The following is a 21,893-nucleotide window of genomic DNA, read 5'->3' on the forward strand; positions in this document are numbered from 1 at the left end:
AATATCCTTAAATGTGATGTATGCCTCCGAATCGTGTGATGCGTCCGATCAGCAGCGTTTTTAGGGATAAAATGAGAGCGATGACATGACAGTAGTCATCTCTCTTATTTTATCCCCAAAAATATATAATAATATAATCATTATTATTATTATTATTATCACACCGTTGGTCTCCCACCATATGCTGTCATCATAACAAATGATCTGTCCCTAAAAGTTAATATCCACCATCCCCCCTGGCTTTTTTTTACAACTCGATCACTTATCGTAATAACTCGAGAACTGTGGGTCTGGGTCTGAACATGCACAGAACTTTGACACTCATATCCAATTTAACACAGCCCGACTTGACACCAGAGGATGGAACAAATGAAACAGAATCCGCTGAAATGGATGACGATGAGCAGTGTTTCACAGTGAGTATTTTTGCTATTGGAGATGTTATTCTGTGTGATGAACTGATGACAATAAAATCATGAGTTACGAAATGCAATGCATCGTTTCTGTCTGCATCTCTTTGCACAGAACATCTTCAACGCTCCTGAAATCCAAGAGCAACCCATCTACTCTGGTGCAACAATTAACCGTGGACAGCTACATTCTGGCCTTCATCTTGAAGCACAGCATTAGTGGCAGTGGATTAAAAGATTTGTTGGATCTTTCAAATATTGTAGCACCTGGATGTGCCCCCACAAGTAAATACTACTTTGACAAATCTTTCTTTAATTTGGCAAAACAATTCGAAATTCACCATTACTGTAAAATTTGCTCGCAATATATAGGTAAGTTGTTTACCCCTTGCTGCAGTGACAGAAATGTTGATGAAGGAGTAAACAAAAATGAAGGGTATTATTTTTTCTTAATGCCCTTACGGCAACAACTGAAGGAGCTCTTCCAAAACACTACTTTCTACAAGTTCTTAAACGACAACAAAACAAATATGGGCATGGGGGACATTTACAGTGGAAGTATGTACACCTCAAAACTTAAAACCTTTGTTGATACCCTTGACAACATTTCACTTTCATTTAATATTGACGGGGCTTCAGTTTTTAAATCATCCAATTACTCAATTTGGCAAATGATCTGCACAGTCAATGAACTTCCATCTACTATCCGTGGAAAGTATGCTCTTCTACATTCCCTTTGGTTTAGTTCTAAACCCGAAATGCCAACACTGTTAAGGCCATTTGTCAAGGAATTACAAGAGCTATTCACAGAAGGGTTTTCTTGGCATGACAACACTGGTAATATACACACCACAAAAGTTGCCCCAGGTGTCTGCATATGTGATGCGCCAGCCCGTGCCATGGTACAGGACATGAAACAATTTAACGCCAGATATGGGTGTGGGTTTTGTCTGCATATGGGAGAAATAGAACCAAAGGGAAAAGGGTTTACACGTGTATATCCTCACTCTACTGAGTATCCTCAACTAAGAACACATGATCAGACTACCCATCAGGCATCTGCTGCAATACAATCAGACACAGATGTTAATGGGGTTAAGGGACCTAGTCAACTGCTGCTACTTCCTAATTTCGACATCATCAAACATTTTGTCCCAGAATATATGCATAGTGTTTGCCTTGGTGTAACAAAACAATTTGTCTGTATTTGGTGTGATTCAAAAAACTCTGCTATTCTATTTACAACCAAAAATAATCCAACAGATTGACAGTTCTGTCCTCACCATACACCCACCACATGAAGTCAAAAGATCTCCAAGGTCATTGTCCGAGAGACACTATTGGAAGGCATCTGAATGGAGGGCATTTCTTTTATTTTATTCCCCCATTCTTTTGAAAACAGTTTTACCCCCCGGTTTATTATAATCACTGGCTATTACTTGTCTTCTCCATCTACACACTCCTCCAGGATAATATCCAAAAAGCTGATCTTTTGCATGCTTCCTCTTGTCTTACGCGTTTTGTTGTCGAGGTACAAGAGCTTTATGGAAAATGTTATGTATCTTATAATGTTCACTGCTTAACCCATCTTAGCAATGCAGTTGACATGTGGGGTCCGCTGTGGGCCAACTCTTCATTTGTTTATGAAGACACAATTGGCACTCTTCTTGAAATGTTCAATTGTACACAGGCAGTCCCTGAACTAATTTTTAAGAGATTTTTTAACACAAAAACACTAATGCACCACACTGAATTATTCAACAATGCCAGTGATGACGTCTGTGATCTTTTCAACAAACTTGTTAACAAAGACAATACAGTGTTAAAATCATACAAAGTAGGTAGTTGTGCTCGGGTTGTTGGGAATTACACAACAAGAGTAATTACAGTGGGGGAGTCCATTCTCTTTGACACTGGCCTCTTATATAGAGGCCAGTGTCAAAGAATTCAAGAGATGTTTCAACCACCACACTTTATACACCACTGAAATGTATGCAGCAAATTTTAAACGCAATAATTCTTGTGTGGCTCTAAAAAACGGAGAGCATGGTAGCATTAAATCAATACTACTTTGTAAGCTCAATTGTGGTTGCTTATCAGCATGCAAGTGTGAAGAGGTGTACCTACAAATTTTTAGATTAAAAAAGGATTCCAGACAATTAAGAATCTATGATGATTTTGCTAAGGTGAATACTGCTAAGCAAATTGTGAAGTTCAGAAAGACCCATGAAATACCTCTTTGCAAATCTAATGATATTTTGTGCAAATGCTTTTGCTACGTACACGATGAGTCAATTATTCTTATCAAGATGCCTGTATTAGAAAATGTTTAAAGTTAGTAAGGCTTCAATTGTACTCTCTTTCATTGTTATTATATTCTGGCTGTTGTAGCCTATGCATGTTGTGCATTATGTTTTATATTTATGTGTGGTTTTTGTTTCTACAATAAAATCTCCACACAATACAAATATTTGGCTTATGTTTCACATATTAATTTCAGGACAAATTACAGAATAATGAAAATATATATTAAAAAAAGTATATTATAGTTAACTATAGTAATCTATACTGTACTACACTTTGTAGTGACTTACTATAGTATTTACCATAGTACACTACAATGTCTGGAAAATTACTATAGTAAATCCCACACTATATTGTAGTATAGTATAGTAATCTATAGTATACTACACTTTGTAGTAACTTACTATAGTATTTACCATAGTACACTACAATGTCTGGAAAATTACTATAGTAAATCCCACACTATATTGTAGTATAGTATAGTAATCTATAGTATACTACACTGTGTAGTAACTATATTATAGTATACTATTGTAATATATAGTCTACTGTAGTAAATGCTGTAATAAACTGCGATACCATAGCTAGCTGTGATACAGTAGTAATACTGTGATATAGTAGTTACAGCGTGTAACAGTAGTTATACTGTAATACCATAGCTAGCTGTGATACAGTAGTTATACTGTGATATAGTAGTTACACCGTGTAACAGTAGTTATACTGTGATACCATAGCTAGCTGTGATACAGTAGTTATACTGTGATATTGTAGTTACACCGTGTAACAGTAGTTATACTGTGAAACCATAGCTAGCGGTGGTACAGTAGTTACTGTGATATAGTAGTTATACTTAGTGACTTTAGTTACCCTGTGATAACATAGCTAGCTTTGGTACAGTAGTTATACTGTGATATAGTAGTTATACTGGGTGACAGTAGTTATAATGTGATACCATAGCTAGCTGTTGTGCAGCAGTTAGACTGTGATACAGTAAATGCTACTGTGATACTATTAACTTAATAATCATTAAACCATCATAATCATCACAATTCTATTATGCACTGATGCTCTTATTGTATTATTAGAAAAACGCTATAAGTCAAAAGCATATTCAGCAGTTGCACATTAGCAGACTAGCATTAGTATACAGAAATTGAGAAACCAATACACTAACGGTATATTTAAAGTGATTCTCCATACTTGAGGCAAGCCATACCATGCGTTTGACAGAGCGTTACAGCATTCAAAGTACAGCTTGAAACTCCCTATAGAGAATCATTGAAGTGTTCAGTTATTGCCTTAAGAACTCCTGTATTGCATCAGCATATATTTAAGAAGCTGAAGAAGACAGTCATGAATATAAAGGCTCCGGTATACTAAACGAGCAATTGGAAGGATGTGAGTCCTTCGTTCCCCCCCCCCCCCCCCTCCAAAAAATAACACAAGGGCATTTATGCTAGTTTCAAACATTAAAGTGAACAAACAAAACTAGTTTGTGAACAGGATGCTTAATATTCTACTAAATCTTCGAGAACTTTACCCAATTCCTTCCTCGTAGTGTTGCAGACCGGTTCCATGTTTTTGTTTTCATCGTATGCTTAGTTTTAATTTCTTCCCAATCTTCATAACCTCTCCCGTGTGCCTGGGAGCAACGTTATAAAAACACATCCTCGCTCCCGGAGTGTGTTGGACTTTGATGGAAACACACTGTTACACCAATTTCACAGCCGCTGATAGTGCCTTTGTTTGCATCTGCATTTGTTCGTGTTTTTTTCCATTAAGGGTTATTTATTTGGCTGACATTGGTTTTGCTAATAAACAGTTTGGTCAAATTATTATTTTGTTCTCACTGCCATTGGAGAGAAAAACCTAGCAGACATACTTAAATACGGCTCGCCTCATATTTAGTCAAACTAGTGCAATTTTAGGGTTTGTTTTAAAACCTGCACACATAAATAAATTAGGTTGCATGTCTAAACAAATATCCGGATTTGTTTTACAAGGGCAATGCCACAAAACACATCACGGCTTAATCCTTACACAAACAATGACTCCAAACCCAACCCAAGAACACAAAGCATAACTCTCTCACCAAGAACATAAAAGCACTTCTGTGAGTACACATTGCTATAGATACCTCGTCTACTGCAGTATTACTAGAATACATAATGACAGCAAATCTTAAAAAGACATGCTTCTGTATGTCTTTGCCTTAGGCTCTTATTATAAAGCAGCGTTTCTCATTTTCTTGCGGTGCGGTCTTTGGTGGCTACCGGGGAGACAGATTCGTTCTCCGAGCGGAGACAAGCACGCAGGAGTTTGGGAGGCGCTCAGCTTCGAAGCATCTTTCTGGAGGACGAATGCAGTCCACACTTTTAAAAACACAATTATAGCCATGTTCCAGGAATAATAGAGGTGCTGGGTTCAAGGCCGTTGCGGATGTTGTTTACATTTTAATGACACATTTAACAAAGTCTGTCGTCTCCCTGACATCTTAGTCTTTGGAGTGGATTATGATTCAAAACTAACTTCTAATTTCCTGCTGCACAATTCTGATCAAAACTCGTCCCCTGAGCCTTTTAGGAAACCTCAAAGTAAGCCTGCAGATGGCGCAAACTTTATGAATGTATACATAGAGGTATGTTTTTATTATTGACTTCCGTGCAGTGATTTTTAATGCTACATCTAGCAACCCATGAGGATAGTTTCAGGCACACCTCGGCCCTTAATATACAGCCGGACGGTTTTGAAGCAACATTTGCGAATCACTCTTCAATTAGTAATTCATATATTATATTTACATTCAGAGTTTACCATAAAAAAGTTATACATATTAAACATGCAATTACCTTTGCATGTGTGCTTTGGTTATACAAGCATGGCAAAAAGGTGGCTTCGAAGAGATTATCTTTCAGTGTCTCAACAACTTATTAAATGGCTCCTTCATACCCCCCTGGAAGTGTTCATCATCTCGGTTTCCACGACTTCTCAAAGCTATCTCATGTATTAATAGTAATCATTTAGCAGCTCAGCCTCATTCAGAACCTCCTCAGATGACGTGAGGAGAGTGACTCATCACAAGGTTTCGCTCTTAATGGACGCAGGAGGGCGCCTCTCAACAGAAACGTTCTGCAGGAATGAGAGACATCTTTAGGTGCAGGGCCATAATCAACAACAATCCATAGCCAAAGCACGACTGGATTTTCTGTGGCCTATCACACGAGAAGGTTGTCGGCTGAAATTAAACGCAGCCTGACAAAACCCTAATGAAGGTTGGAGGAGTTTATTTTTCCCATGGACAGTTTGTAATGAGCTAGTGCTTGCTGGGCCCTGGGGACCGCGTCAGGATGTGTAGAAAGCATGTTAATGACCTGATGGGGCGGTGAGTATCCTGTCTGTCTGTCTACAGCGGCTCAATCACGGCCTGAGTTCTACGTTCACGTCGGCCCTTGACTGACCCTTGGTATCCAGCAGTAGGATAAACAAAGTGTCGCACTATAATGTCAGTCGATTCTGTGTTAATTATCGATCAAAATGTGCACCGTTCTTTTATAATAATAATAAATTGTATTTTAAAAGCGCCTTTCAAAAAGGTACCCAAGGACACTGTACAGATAAAGTACATATATTCAAAGAAAGTACATACATAGTCAATTGCAGTCCCACACATGATCAGACAACACTGAGAATATGGACTCTTTTCTTCTTCGTCTACCGAGGGCCTGCGGGGGTAAGGGACATGCTCGGAGCCACTCTCCTCCGGGAAAACAACCGCAGCGGCCACGCCTAACCCTCTGTTTCACACTTGATAATCAATTACTGGTCTCCGAGGCTGTTGGAGAACAAACTACATATCTTGGGAACCAGCTTAATCTCTCCGCAACTTCTAATTGAAAAGACATTACATTTGCGAGACAATGGTTCTTTTTTTGTGTTTAGTCAGCCCTTGCTTTGTATTATTTGGACACCCAGAATAAAGCAATTTACAGAGGTTGCAACCATCTTTTGCCAGGCAATAATTCATGGTCTTATCTAGCGCAGAGTTTAACATCAAATAAATGGATATGAATAATTAAACTACTAACCTTTGAAGGTGTGCCCGGCTATTTATTGGTTGCAATTCATTTTGCCAATGGTTTTAAAAGAATGAAATTAATATGATTTAATAATCCAATGCAAGGGGCAAACCAGCATAAACCAATCCCTGTTAGAAGCTTCAGTATTAGCAACATTAAACCAGGCTGTGGGGCCCCTATGGGCTCCAATGGTAGATCCCCTTGCCTGAACACATGTAGTCTATCTACGGTACGCTCCTCTTAGGAGTATAGAGTCTGCCTCGAAGGAGTTCTGTATCTGCAGAACAGAAGGAATCATGAATGCAGAGCTTCTTTCACAGGTACCAGTAGGTAATGTGCAATGATGGGCATAATTATTAATGTCACAAATCCATCAAGCATATCATGGTCCGATAATATGCAAAGTTATGCAAACTATCTGATTTCTTATTGCAAGAGGGAAAGGGTGGGGGATATAATATGCGAGTGGTTGAGGGCAATAGTCCATTTTCAATTTGCATATTCATAGATCTTTGCATATTAAATGAGAGAATAGAGGAATAGAGGCACAGTTTGTATGTAGCAATATAACTCTCAAATAACATTGTCTGACATATGGTTTTATTTCTTGGTTGAGGAATGCTTTGTATATGTTAGGTCAATATCCATACATCACATATTGTACACATTGTTAAAAAGTGATAACAAATGGTCTCTTCTCGCCAGAGAAAGACACAGGTCTCAGAGTATTGCGTGAGAGGAGGCCAGGGGGAAAGGGGGAGCTCACATCTACACATGGAGCTCCTAGTCATTTGATGACACTACATCATTAACATTTGTCATTAACATTATCCATTTCATTTCTGTCAAGCTAAGAAAATATGGTGGACAGGTAAACAACAATCATTCACTGAAGCATTCCTCCTTCCACCTCTCCATCCATCCATGGAAACAACAGAACACCTCTAGAGACTGCAGGGGTTCGCACACTCTCCTTCTCCCCAACTCAGGACACGAACACTGAGAGACAGAACTCAGGGGGTCTGAAATTTCCATGCAGCAGAAGACCGGATATTTTGACACGGACCTAGTTCACAAAAATGATATTCCATATTTCATGTTTCCCAAAATAAAAGAACAACAAATAAGGTAGGTATGGCACACACACAGAGAGCGAAAGAGCCAGAGCAGAACAGAGAGCACCAAATAAAAGAGGAAATACCTTCAAGCACAAAAATAGTGGAGCCCTTTATTTGATCTCTGGGATTTAACTGTTCTAAGAGAGCACATTGAACCGTTCTAACAGCACACTGTACGTTCTCAGAGAGCAGATTGTAAGGTTCTAAAATAGCCGTTTTTAAGGTTTTCAGAGAGCAGATTGCACCGTTCTGAGAGAGCAGATTATACAATTGTAAGGGAGCAGATTGTACGGTTCTAAGGGAGCCGATTGTACGGTTCTAGAGAGCCATGCACTGAGCGGGAACCGGCCACTACTTAATCCCCCTCTCCTCCCAACAATCCCTCAGAAGGGGCTGAGCGCCAGACTGAGAGGCTGACTCATACTAAAGCCGAGGCCATCATACAGGGTTACCCCTCCCCTCCGGACGACCCAGAGGGGGGGGGGGGGAGCAAAGACCATACCGGCAACGACAGCGGGAAGAGGCCCGGCTTAATAATCGTGATAGGGTATAATGTGCTTACACAGCCGTCGCTGCTGCCTACCTGAATTTATTTTAGATTATGGCCATTACTTCATGTCCTTATTTGGTTGTTTCTTCCCCAGCTGGGCTCCTGATAACACAGGCCCCGCATTCAGCCAGGAGGACGAGGCAGTCCTGCTTCCACGCTGGACGCTAATTAATACGGCGTTCCACCGAGGAAGCAGGCCCGCCTTGCTGCTCCGCTGACAACGGATTCGTTTATGCCGCCGTTTCCCTGCTTTCTCTGGGGGCTGCGTTAATTGAATTTAAATGAGGGGTGGTGAATGGGGTTGAGCAGAAATGAAGGACTACTGCGGTGGGTTGCTAAGTCGCCTCGGGAAACGCAGGCGTGGAATCTCTTTTTTTGGGGGTGGGTGGGGGAACAGCTCTTCTTAAAAGTTGAATGACTTGATCTTCTGTGAAAGAGAGGATAAAAAATACGGAGTGATGCTTGAAGGACTGAATTACATTCTGAGTTCCGATGGGAGTAACTAGTCACGAACTCAGCCGACCCGTGGGCGAGCTCGGGTTCGAGTTGGCCGTTGCGGCGTCTCTTCCCCCCCACTATTCCATTTGACCTCCGACGTCGGCCGCCCAACCAGAGGTTAACGCGGACACCGAATTAAATTGAGATTCGCAATTTTCCACGGGGTCTTCTATCCACAAGAACAATCAAATTGGGAATTGAAGGCTTGAGTGAGCTTACTACGCAGTGGCAGGTAGCAATTTAGATAGCAGTATGGCATCAGGCACGCGCTCTGGTACTGATAATAACGTTGACGTGGAGCCACCGGGTGAAGCCGGCAGGCCGACGTCAAATTAAACGGTGACACATGCATTATTTATCGACTGGAGAGTGCCATCACCTAAGAGCACCTAAGAGTCTTCGGCCCAGTAATTACGCTTGATGTTTATAGAAAGGTGGCCCCGGCTCTTAAATCGCTCGGACAATAACGGCCCTCATTGAAGTCGTTGGGATGACTTTCTCAAGGACGCCGACGGTGTCCTTGTTGAATTGGGTCATTTTAATGTCATCTTTCAACAAAACAACTTGATTTACCCAAGTTGCCTTTGAGGTACTTTATAGGTATTGTTTCATATATCGATAAGGTAGGCTTTTATAGATATTGTAAAATGTGTAGTCCATGAAATCAGGGTCATAGTCATCGATGTGAAACAGATTACGGAAAGAGAAAGCAAGATTGCATCGGCATTCCAGATTTCTTGCCCCAGGTTCAGTGGTGCGTGAACGAGGACTTTTAATTGTGAAGCACAGGTCATTTTTTATAATATACTATGCTACAAATGACGCATTAGTTGCTGCCAGTTGTTTGCAAAGCACAGGTAAACACAGAAGGGTCAAACCCCAAGGTTGCACAGGCTGGTCTATGAAGAGCGTCTCCTACGTTAACAGATGTTTGAAGAGGTAACAGACAAACAAATTGAACATTTCTTATCTAAAATACTCTTTTTAAAAATCGAATTGCTATATCAAGGTCATGAAGTCCGTTCCATTTTTCCCATACATTAATCCTATTGCTATGCATTTAATGTGATACCTTTGCAGCGGTAATACTGTAAGATGAGATAGAAGCAAGAAGAACAGAGACCAGCCTGCAAGGTGGGGCAGGACTTTGGATCTCTATTGGGGAACATTTAACACTCCTTGACAGGAGCGACAATGTTGGACTAAAAGTACGAGTGATGGAAAGATCAAAACTTTAAAAGCGGCACAAAGAAGAAGAATGACTTTTTTCCAATTACTGAGGACATATTAATTAGAAAATTAACGTAATGTGCAAGTTACCCTCTCCTTCTGTTTATACATTTTCAAGGCTGCCACCTTGAAATCTCTTGACCTCAATTAACGGCTATGTTATACTGTGAAGGATATCAGACCTCTTCATTTGAAATGGAAGTGGACCTCGGTTTATCATACAGGGTAACAAGGTGGAAGGTCTTAAAGAAACAGTTTCAGCTAGAATTCTAACACTATGAGATAAAAATAGATGTAATTTGGGACTTTTAGGACAGAGGGGGGCGTTTCCCCAGGGTTAGGACCCACGCACACTTTGTTATCGTTTTTTTTTAAAGGTCCCATGACATGCCACCAGGTGTGAGTAGACTGATCTACCCAGCCCACATCTAGGTGAACACTTGTAATATCATAAGGGGCAGATTTTCAAAACGGCTTGTAATGGTGCGGCCACACCAACCAACAGATCAAGCGTCAGGTTAGGCGCGTTACTCGCGTTATCCAACGCGAGTAACGCGTTATCCAACGCGAGTAACGCGCCTAACCTGACGCTTGATCAGTGTGTGGTGGTTCAACGCTTCCAACGCGTCAACGCGCCAACGCAGCTAGATGAGTCCATGTCCATGCAAGTGAACGGAGCGTTCCCTCTTCGTCATAACTATCAAACCAAACATCCTTCACATTCACTGAGCGAACATTATGAAAGTAAAATGCACATTTCTCGCTAAAAATGTTTCCATAAACGCATTTAATGGCGTAACTATGTAACTATTTCCACCCAGAATAAAGAAAGATGTCGGCCGTGGCTGCGCTGGAGTCCGAGGTAGGAAACCCAAACGCCGCCGTGTTTGGGTGCATGATAGAGTTTAGATCGGGTTAGATTAAATAATCTCGGATATAAATAACAATAATCGGGTTAAATAACTTCACATGGGGTGTCCGGTGTGTTTCCAGCATTCGCAGTGTTGATCAGCAGAGATATAGTCCGCCAAGACGTTGAGGTTGCTTAGCAACCAGAGACTCTGTCCATGCAAGTGAACGGAGCGTTCCCTCTTCGTCATAACTATCAAACCAAACATCCTTCACATTCACCGAGCGAACATTATGAAAGTAAAATGCACATTTCTCGCTAGAAATGTTTCCATAAACGCATTTAATGGCGTAACTATGTTACTATTTCCACCCAGAATAAAGAAAGATGTCGGCCGTATGCTTCTGCGCAAGCTCACTACTCTCTGCCAGTGACGTCGGGTCAAGCTCCACGCTGATTGGCTACCGCGGCTAAGCGTCACGCGTAGGAGCGTTGAAAGTTCAATTTTCTGAACTCCGGGCGTTGGTGCGTTGGGCGCCTTACTGCGTTTACGTGCGTAATTACGTGCAACTGCCGCGCCTAAAGGCCGATACATACCTCCGGATACGGACAGTTTCGTCCGGACTCTGGACGGAGAGATGTTGGTTAACAACATTTTTCAAGTTACATTCTTGTTCATGTTTTGCCGAATAACCTTAATCCTTAATTCAGCTCATCATACGGACTCTGGATTCGTAAGCTCAGAGGCGACGGACCCATTTACGGACGAAACACCTCCGGGACCGGACGAAACTGTCCGTATCCGGAGGTATGTATCGGCCTTAACGCCCCCAACGCAACGCTTCAACGCGTGTACCGCGCCTAGACCAATGGTTCCCTATGCAAAAATGCCGATTTTCAACGCCCCTAACGCGAGCAACGCGGTTGGTGTGGCCGTACCTTTAAGGCTTATCACACTCACACCTGGTTGCATGTCATAGGACCTTTAAGTATCGTCCGTCGTTGTGAGTGAGCGTTATAATGAGCGATGTTGTATATGAAATGCGCAATACACTGTAGCGTTGCCGTTATATAATATTTATCCGGGTAGCCTAACCCTCACTCGGACTCGGATATTAAACAAATCGCTGCTCAGAAGGAGATTCACCATCCACACACACCCTGGCCTTTTACTGTAAGTGTCCGAAAAGCTCAACTTTCTATGACACCGTGGTCAAACATTGCCAAGATAGCCACCCACGTCCACAGAAAAAGGAAGAAATGCCTCGGAAAAAGGCAGTCGGATGTCTTGAAAAGAACATGCATGCGATTGCAGCAGTGGGAATCATTCACATAGTGTTTTGGGGATAATGGCGAAAACATAAGATTGTACTGCCTTTTCTTTCTAAATTGGAGTCTGGGCAAGGTTCCGGAACACACTCTGAGCCCAGCAAAAAATCTCGTCCGATCTCCTTTTCGGTTATCATAATTTCATCCCTCCCCCTCCTCCACATTCTCCATCTTGCATCCCTTCCCCTCCTCCTCCTCCTCCTTCTTCTCCACTCTCGCCATCTTGCATCCCTCCAACTCCTTCTACGGCCCCTCTTTCCTTTCCCCATCACTCCTGACCCCACCCCGTTGGTCGTAAGCCCTGTGCAAGCGATGTGTTGCCCACCAGGGGAGGCCGCCTCACAGCCTTGAAGACCTGGCGGCGGTTGCCATTGCGACGTTGAACGCCATTTGAGGACAGGCCTTTGACCTCCATGCACCAGCACCTGGTGCACGTGCTTAAAAGTGCCGCTGAGGCCAAAACGACGAAGGGACACGGAAGTGAGGCGTCCTTGGGTGTGTGAAGCCATGGCCGGTCGGCAGCTGATCTGGATGGCTGCGTCCGAGAGAGGGGTTAGGCCACGGCGTTTGTAGCATTTCATATCCGTTGCATCATGTGTACTAGCTTGAAGAAAAAAATATATCACAAATTTGACTTGGGTCGTAACCATGGGGATAACACCACCCCCCCCTTCTCCTTCCTCGATCTCTGAGCCCAAAGTTTATTTCAAAGTGTTCCAAATCGAAACAAGGGGTTCACTTACACTTAGGTGAGAAAGCGACCCAAAAAGAACAGCTTCTCACAACATGCCATGGTTTCTCTGGTTGGATTTGTTCTTTTCACTGCTGGAACTGGAGAGCTAAGTGGAGGAGAGTGAACCGAGAAGAGAGGGACGGCGTAAGAGGTGTAATTTAGTCTGTGCGGGAGATTAAGGTGCTTGCCTCGCAACCCAGGCCGTCAGTGGAGGTGCAGAGCGCGGGGGGGGGGGGGGGGGATGAACGGCAGGGTGCTGCTGCCAGGCAGACAGGAAGAGGGAGCTGGAGCCAGAGAGTGGCCAGAGAGCCAGGTGGGAAGACAGGCCGGCAGGCAGACAGGATGGGTTCATTTAAGGACTGCAGCTGCTGCTTCTCATGATTGGATTGCTCCGTAACACTCAAAGTCCCCCCGGGTCCCCCATCGACCAAACCTCGCCATGTCCCGCAGAACATAGCAACAAACCGAAAAACACCATACTGTTCACTTGTTACGCCCTTGCTGAGTCCGTACGGGCCGGAAGACGGGGCTGAGTTGAATCAAACCAGGGACGGTTGATTGAGCTGCAAACAGAAAACGATGCGTCTAGACTCGTCGGCAGGTGCTTCTGGATCGAGGAGCACTCGCCGCAGACTTAGGCACAGTACCTTACTCACGGCAGACGTAGTGGCACTCGGCTCAGCGTGGGTAAATGGTTCATTTTCTCAAAATTAACCTTGTCAAACTCCTACGCTGCCCAGGGCCAGGTTTGTATTGCTATTGTAATTTTTCAATCAGTGATTGCAGAGAGTGTGAAATTTTAATGCGCTTGTTCCCTGGCTATCTCCCTACGTCTCTCCTCCCTCTCGTTCTCCGCTCCCCTCCCTCCGTCTCTCACTCTTTATTCCTTTTATTTTTTCCATTCTGCCCTCCTCCTCATCCATTCAGAATCTTAAGCAGATTTCACCCCTCCATAATAGGATTCACCACTGTCTGAGCGCGGCGGTGTTCGCTGGGCCGCCTTTCAATAAAAAAAGAGGCACAAAGCAGTGCATCCACAAGGCATCGGCCGGAGCTTTGGGTCCCCTATACGCTCTGTACCGGCGTAGGAGTTCTGCTGGGTCAAAGTTAATTGCTGAAGTTGTTAAGTAAACCACAGCTGTTGTAAACAAATGCAAATGCATCCTCGATTTCAAGAGAAGCCTCCTTGTATCCGGCACCATTAAATATCTGTACATCTGCCGCCGCGTGTTTACCCAACAAGTCACGCCGTCGCCGTCTCGCCGTGTTGACGTTTCCAGAGAGGAGGATTAATCGTAGCCATGTTCACACAGACCGCCGCCGAGTTTTCAGGCTTTGATTAAAGGGCTTGTCCTGCTGTTCACCGCTCCCCCCCCCCCCCCCCCCCCTTCTAAAGAGCCACACCGTCGGATGCCCCCCCCCCCCGCCTGAGTCTGTTCCTTTTTTGTCTTACACGTGGGTTAGACTTTGTAAGCCTCAGACTCTATGTAGTCTGCAGGCGAGGCGAAATTCCTTTACTTCCACTGTACTGAACGTATCACCTTTCGTTAGGGGTCTTCCTCTCCTTTCCTGCTCTGACCCCAAAATGTCCGCTCCGGAAAACAGTGTTGTTTTTTTCTAAAGGTGTGGCCTTTATTTACATGACACAACAGGCCTTGATGCCTGAATCATCCTTCGCAGGGAGAAATCGTTTATGGTTTTGTCCACAATGTCTGTGCGATCACACAACCCGGATGTGATCTGTTGTGCATGCGCAGTTGGGCCAGTTTAGGGGACTCAGACACCACCATGTATCCCCGTGTTGCTCAAAGGCAGGGTTTCAAACAAGCAGCTGGCAAAGCCGGTGTAGTAGCTTACAATGAATTATTAACATGGTTATTATTATTATTTCACACCACGATGAAGGAGAAAGCTCTGGGTGCATGAGCAGCAGGGGTCTGATGTTCTGGGATCTCGCGGTGAATAAGCGGCTGTAAAACGTATATGTCGTTAGCCTCATAGCACAAAGTCATATTTTGGCCAAATTGTTAGTGTTAGTTTGCTGTTGATGTGTGACTTCTCGGTTTGTAATCCTCAGTGTCTTTATTTTAAAGTTTGTCCATTTCACCACTTCCGACTTAAATTACTTTTGGAAGAGATATAATAGCCTACTGCCACAAGATGACCAATTCCAGTAAGTTGCATCATGTCACCATTAGGAGAATAGGTCCTTAGTCTATATACAGTCTCAGAAGGGCTTCACAGATTAAGCCTTCTGTTGGTTATAAAATGGCATCTTGTCAGAAGATGGCATTTTATAACAAGTATCTTAAAATAAAAACAAGGAAAAATCACTGCTTCTCCCAGTAAGGGAAGAACCATAAAAGATGGATTGCTTTTCCACAGATTGGGAAACCAGTATGGATGACATGAATGGAGGAGACAAAATGGACTCTGTGATGAAGATTCAGTCTCCTCTTTCTGCAAAGGATTGTTTTTGACAGCTCAACAATCCTACACCCGAGAATGGCAGGGCAAAACACCTTGAGCTACCGGCTACGGTTTTGATGCCAATTTAGACTTTAGTCTTTTAAACAAATTGATTCGGGGAAACTTGCAATTATTGATGCAAATCAAATAGTTAAAAACATACTTTGTTGTGTAAATCATCTAATGAACCTTCTCACTTCAAAAGTCTGCAGTAAGTGGCCCGTGGTTCCTATGGGCTGCATTGGTGCATACTATTCATTCCTAGCATACCGCGTTGCGATGGCGCAAAGGCTAGAATCCCAAGCATTGTTATCAGTTAGCGTGTCCAAGCTCAACCGGAGCAATGGCAGGCACAGTAAGAAGAGTTTGCGTTCTGTACCCTCATTGGAACTGACCTATGCAGTCTATGGAACTCACTGGCTAAGGCACCCGTAGCCATACCTAAAGGTTTCTGCGTGGATAAAGGGATGTATAGCCCGATGTTAGCATGGCAGCAAAGGAAAATGACACGTGGCTGCAGCCAGTTACCATGGTTCCTTCCAACAAGGCAACAGGGTATAGTGCCGCGTGGCATTCAGACGAAAAAGCCCCTCAGACCCAATCAAATCATCAATCCGACCAGCCATCCAGCCCTGGTTTCCCAATCGGCTCTCTTCTGCTAGGCCAGTCATTTCCCAGCCCGTTGAAGCGCTCCTCCCTGACCTACGACTGGACCCCGCCAGGCCAGCTGCAGCCCCCTCCGACCTCCGCCCACAGAGCCAAGCCAGGACAACTCTACTCATTTATGAGCCATTTCACACAGCGCTGCTTCCGGTAGAGGTCCTCGTCTGGCTGTAGAGCTCAACGATTCGGGGAAATAATCAAATTGTGATTATTTCGACCACTATTGCGGATGAGATTTAGTACACGATTTTTCTTTTTAAAGCTCCTTATGTTCTGTATTATTCTAAAAACAAGCAATAAGTCATTCTATAGTATGACCAACACAACATTGGAAGCAGTAAACATATAACAGTTTTTTTCCTTTAGGCCTATATGTTTAGATGAATTGATATTATAGCATCTTTATTTAACTCATGAATTGCAAAAGAAAAATAAATACAAATGTTGCTGATTTCCAGTCATTAACAGTTACACATCCCTCCCCCCCCCCCCCCCCCCCAAGAAAAGATGGCGGTTTGAGTTCGATTAATCTTCAAGCCCTATGTGGCTGGTCCTCCAGCTCCTCCCCCCCCACCCCACACCGACTGGCAGCCGCAGCAGGGAGGAGAGAGGGGGAGTGGTGGGGGAGGTGTGAAGTAGAGGCTAATCCAATGGGTTTGTCCCGCCACAAACGGCCGTATCAGCCATAAAGATGAGCAGTGTAAGGAACCGAGGGGCCGCTCATTCCACGGCGCTAAACTCTTCATCAGTGGATTGTATCTTTAAATATTTGATACACTCCTAATTGAGGGGAAATAATCATCCTCTGATCTAATTTTGCGATGCGCAAGAACTAATGGCTATGCTCATTGGACCTATAATTGGACCTACTATTACTTCCAGTTCTTTTCCATTACACTCTGTGGTGATGCTCCTGGTTGCTCAGATGAACACAAGACAAACCAGAGTTTCTTTCTCTCTTCTCAGACTGAGGGTTTGATTCACGTCAACATACGACGCCTTTAATATCAAACCTGCCGCCTTGCCCCAGAAAACAAGACAACATGAAGATGATGTTGGAAGATTTGGTGAACATAAATCGATAGATAGATAGGGAGAGAGAGAGAAATGGAGCGAGAGAAAGAGAATAGAGCTTGGAGGGAGGGAGGGAGGGAGGGAGGGAGAGGGAGAGGGAGAGGGAGAGAGAGAGAGAGAGAGAGAGAGAGAGAGAGAGAGAGAGAGAGAGAGAGAGAGAGAGAGAGAGAGAGAGAGAGACCACTAACCAGTGATGGTGACCGACATGTGCCCTTGGTCCCCCAGCACCGGGTTGTTGAGGCGGCAGGTGTAGGTGCTGTTGGGCACCAGGATGATGCTCAGCACGCTGTGGACGCTGAACAGCCCGTCCTCATTGGCCACCAGCGAGCTGGTGACGTTGTCCGTCAGGTTGCGTCCGCCCCCGTCCTGCCACAGCACCTCGGCCTCCGGGTAGCCGCCGTACGACACGCAGCTCAGGTCCATCTCGTCGCCTGGCCGCAGGTTCGAGTCCGGGGGCAGGGTCACTGCTGGGTTGGAATATGCGGCTGAGGGAAGGGAGATGAAGAGATGAATTATTGATGAGGGAGGGTGCGGGCAAGATGTCACCGGGAGGACAGCCGAGGTGGAGACGTGGAGGAAAGTCAATGGTGGACATCAGGGGAGACAGGCGTTAAAGAGCAAAAACTGTTTTTGCTACTGTTTTATAAGAGTGATTTAAGCTCTGCTTGTAATGACAGTTTTCTGCAACAAAAGAAAACAAAACATTTATGTTCGTTCACCGAACAATTTTCTTCAATTCCAGAACACAAATCCCTGACCGGCGATGTCAATGCTCCCGCTTTTCCTGCACATTTTCTGCCGAAACGTAGTTAATGCAATACGTTCAAAACAGCCCAGAACCTAAGATTATATCGGAAGCCTTCTGAATGCCCCCCCCCCCCCACAGAAAGTCCCACAGCTAGGCTCTACCCTGCCTTCCCCCAGACGAGGAAATGGAGCCTGTTAGCTGGGACATCATCAGTCTCTTACATGGTATTTGAAGGGGAGGCTGTCAGTTAGGTGTATACGGGGGGAAGGGGGGGGGCCTGGCGATGGTTAAAGGTACGGGATGTCTGACTCTCCATCGAGTCATGGCCCTGCAGTCCCAACCGAGCTGAAATGCGAGCGACGAGCCAACTGTATTCCCTGAGCCAATCATAGCACGGCAAACAATGGAGTGGGATAATAGGGGGTGGGGAGAGTCGGATGGGGGGCTGGATGAAATAAGTTTTTCTGAGCCGCCTTTGAAAAGTGGACTCTCAATATAGAGACGGATTTCGTTTGGCACATGCTAACTTCCCTTAGCTCGCCGATTGAGTTTGAGTGACAGGCAGATTTCCAGCGAGAGTGCTTTTCATTTTCTCCCGAGCAGTAAGGGAGAGTAGATGATTTTAACTATTAATGGTGCCAAAAATAGAACGTCGATAAATTGAATGCATTAAGACAGAACTGATTATATCGGAGACTTCTTTTTCGTCATCTTAATAAGCATCCACTTTCAGAACTGCAAAGATAAAAAACGGAAATGTACAGAGCTAAATAATATTACATGTTCAGACGTATTAGTTTGTTCATGGGTAGACCATGTTTATTTTAAATAAATAAAACTCTCTCGGTCGTGAAAGTTAGTGTTGGAGTCACACTACGGCAAAGACATTAGTCAGGGCTGATTGCTCATTACAACAGCTAGTAATCAAAGGGGTGGATATTGACCATGACAAAGACCACAATCAAGGACTATTGACTGAACACAGCTCAGCCAAAGCCCTGAGGAAACTATCATCGCCGTTTCCTGTCTGGTGTGGAGAATTGATCCGATAGGCATGTATGATAGAGGCAACACTGGCGTAGGTACAGGCCCCATCTCCGCTTATGCTTTATGTGAAAAGTCCAAAATAAGCTGTCAGCAACATGTCAGTCGCCTAGCAACAGTGTGACAGCTGACGAACAAACGTCATGTTGTCAACATGAACGCACGTCAGGTCCTGGAGTCCACGAGAAAAAAGAGAAACATGAGCTGTTAAATAAAGTTCAATGTACAGTCAAGGGATCCGGGGAGCAAACAATGGGTGACATATTTAGCCGCGCGGATTCCAAGGTTTATGCAAAAAGCAGTTAGTGTTCGAGGTTAGGATAAGAGCATACACACACACATATATGTTTAGAGATGAATCCTTTACCAAACTCACTTTTTTATAGCAAATGCTGCTTGTTTTAGTAACCTTCACAGTGTTGTCAATGCTGTGTCTGGGTCCCTGATACACGGTCACAACATCCTCTCAATGAGATGTAAAGGATTGAAAAGGAAAGGAATAAAGCACCATCACCTCATGCTGCACCTGAACATGAACAGAAGATCTCTTCCCATTGGACATCATGAGCCTAACGGACTAGCCTTGATGCGTTAAAATAAATAAAATAAATGGACTGCATTTATATAGCACTTTTCTAACCATTGGCCACCCAAAGCGCTTTACAGTAATGCCAGTCAACCATGCAAGGTGACAGCCAGCTCACCGGGAGCTAACAGTCAGGGTTAGGTGCCTTGCTCAAGGACACCTCGACACTCAGCTAGGAGGAGCCGGGGATCGAACCAACAACCTTCAGGTTACCAGCCTACCCGCTCTACTACCATGTTGGAGGAGTTGTAGCGTTCTGTAGAGAACAGTGCATAATCTGATCATGCCAAGAAATATATACCAAGTACCATATACTGTAAATACCTAAATCTTGAATATTGAATTTGAATTGAAAGAAATCACGGATAATATCAAGGATAATAAAGAAATCACAAGGATAATAGCATAATGTATGAGATGCAATTGAATAATGAGTCTGATAAATTAGTCTCTGAAGGATCAACCCAAGATCTTAGCACAGACGTTTCTACATAGCCTTGTAAATGGTATATGGACTGCATTTATACAGCACTTTTCTAACTAGTGGCCACTCAAAGCACTTTACAATATCGCCTAACATTCACCCATCCATGCACACATTCACATGCACGCAGTCACGTCAACCATGCAAGGCAACAGCCAGCTCGTCGGGAGCAGGTAGGGTGAGGTGTCTTGCACAGTGACACCTCAACACTATGCTAGGAGGAGCAGGGGCTCGAACTAGCAACCCTGCAGTTCCCAGCCAACACCCTCTACCTCCAGAGCCACATCCCGCACTCATAAACCAGTGAATGGACGGGCATGGGCAGACCTCCATCTCACACAGCCTCCCGGTGGAGCACGGCGGTGCACATGCCAGGCCTGACCCACTACATAACATAACACTGCATATCAAACACAACTTGGCTGTTTGATACACTATTTTCTTGCACTGTATTTATGCGCCGTTTAAGCACTCCCTCCAGTAAACATTGGCTTGCATAGTATTCTTCTTGTATATTATTTCCCTGCATACATGCATGTAACATTTTTGTACTTTTGTACATTGCTACTTGTTTTTAACTCTTGTTCTATTTGTAACATGGTGTTTGCTACTGCTGGAAGTGCAGTTTTATAAGGGGATCCTTCCCGAGGGATAAATAAAGTTCCTATCCATCCATCCATCCATCCATCCATCCATCCATCCATCCATCCATCCATCCATCCATCCATGTAATCAAACCTCTTGGCTGACCGGGGCTGGGGCGCGGGTGGGGGTGTTGGACGGTGTGCGGGGTGCGGGGTGGGGCTGACGGGTGGTCCTACGGTGTGTGTGTGTGTGTGTGTGGGGGGGTTGGGGGGGGGGGGGGTCGACTCACCGGCCACCTGCAGCAGCAGGGCGGAGCTGCTGTAGTTCTGCACCCTGACAAAGCAGGTGTAGCTGCCCTCGTCCGCCACCTCCACCCGCCGCAGGAGCAGCGAGGCGTCGCCGTGGCGCAGCCGGTCGGGGGACAGGGCGGTGCGGCCGGAGAAGGCCTCGGCCTGGTCCACCAGCTGGTCCCGGCCGTCCCAGTAGCCGTGCACGCTGCGCTTGGTGTCCGTCAGCTGCCAGAACACGCTGATGTCGGAGGGGGAGAAGGGCGCCGTGCCGCTGAAGGTGCAGTTGAGGACGGTGTCGTGGCCCTGCAGGGCGACCACCGGCAGCTCGGGCACGTGCACCTGCATGGCTGGGGAGAGAGAGAGAGAGAGAGAGAGAGAGAGAGAGAGAGAAAAGAGTTTAATGGTGTCGTAGCTGATGTATCAATGTTTTGGATTCAGCGTTTTCGATTTTGACTTCTTTATTTTTCACCCGCTTTGGCAATGTAAATGTTAGTTTCTCGTGCGAATGAATCATTTTGAATTGGATTTAATTGAGAGAGAGAGAGAGAGAGAGAGAGAGAGAGAGAGAGAGAGAGAGAGAGAGAGAGAGAGAGAGAGAGAGAGAGAGAGAGAGAGAGAGAGAGAGAGAGAAAAAACTTGACTCGATATTATTAGTGAGCGATTTGGTTTGAGGATGAAGCATGAACTGCGGAGACGACACAGTGGGTAAACAGCCTCAGGTAATGGAGATATCCAGGGAAGGAAAATGACACTGCTGTTTAGCTCACTGCCGACAGAACGATCTGGATAACTGAAGAGTGGACGGCTCTCTTTTAAAGACTTCACGCTCAGGAAGAAATCTAACAAACTCCC

The 21,893-nt window shown here is 44.6% G+C and overlaps 1 protein-coding gene across 1 annotated transcript in view; it reads right to left on the bottom strand.

The window, feature by feature from the left end:
• Positions 1-21,893, bottom strand: part of cd276 (CD276 molecule) — a 73,733-nt gene that overhangs the window by 39,212 nt on the left and 12,628 nt on the right. Inside the window, exons 3-4 of the mRNA XM_056607182.1 lie at positions 21,041-21,388; positions 17,493-17,789 (exon numbers count right to left, since the gene is read on the bottom strand). Coding sequence (XP_056463157.1) covers positions 17,493-17,789; positions 21,041-21,388 — 645 coding nt within the window. The remainder of the gene's footprint in view (positions 1-17,492; positions 17,790-21,040; positions 21,389-21,893) is intronic.

Source organism: Gadus chalcogrammus, chromosome 14, assembly GCF_026213295.1.
Source record: "Gadus chalcogrammus isolate NIFS_2021 chromosome 14, NIFS_Gcha_1.0, whole genome shotgun sequence".
NCBI lineage: Eukaryota > Metazoa > Chordata > Actinopteri > Gadiformes > Gadidae > Gadus > Gadus chalcogrammus.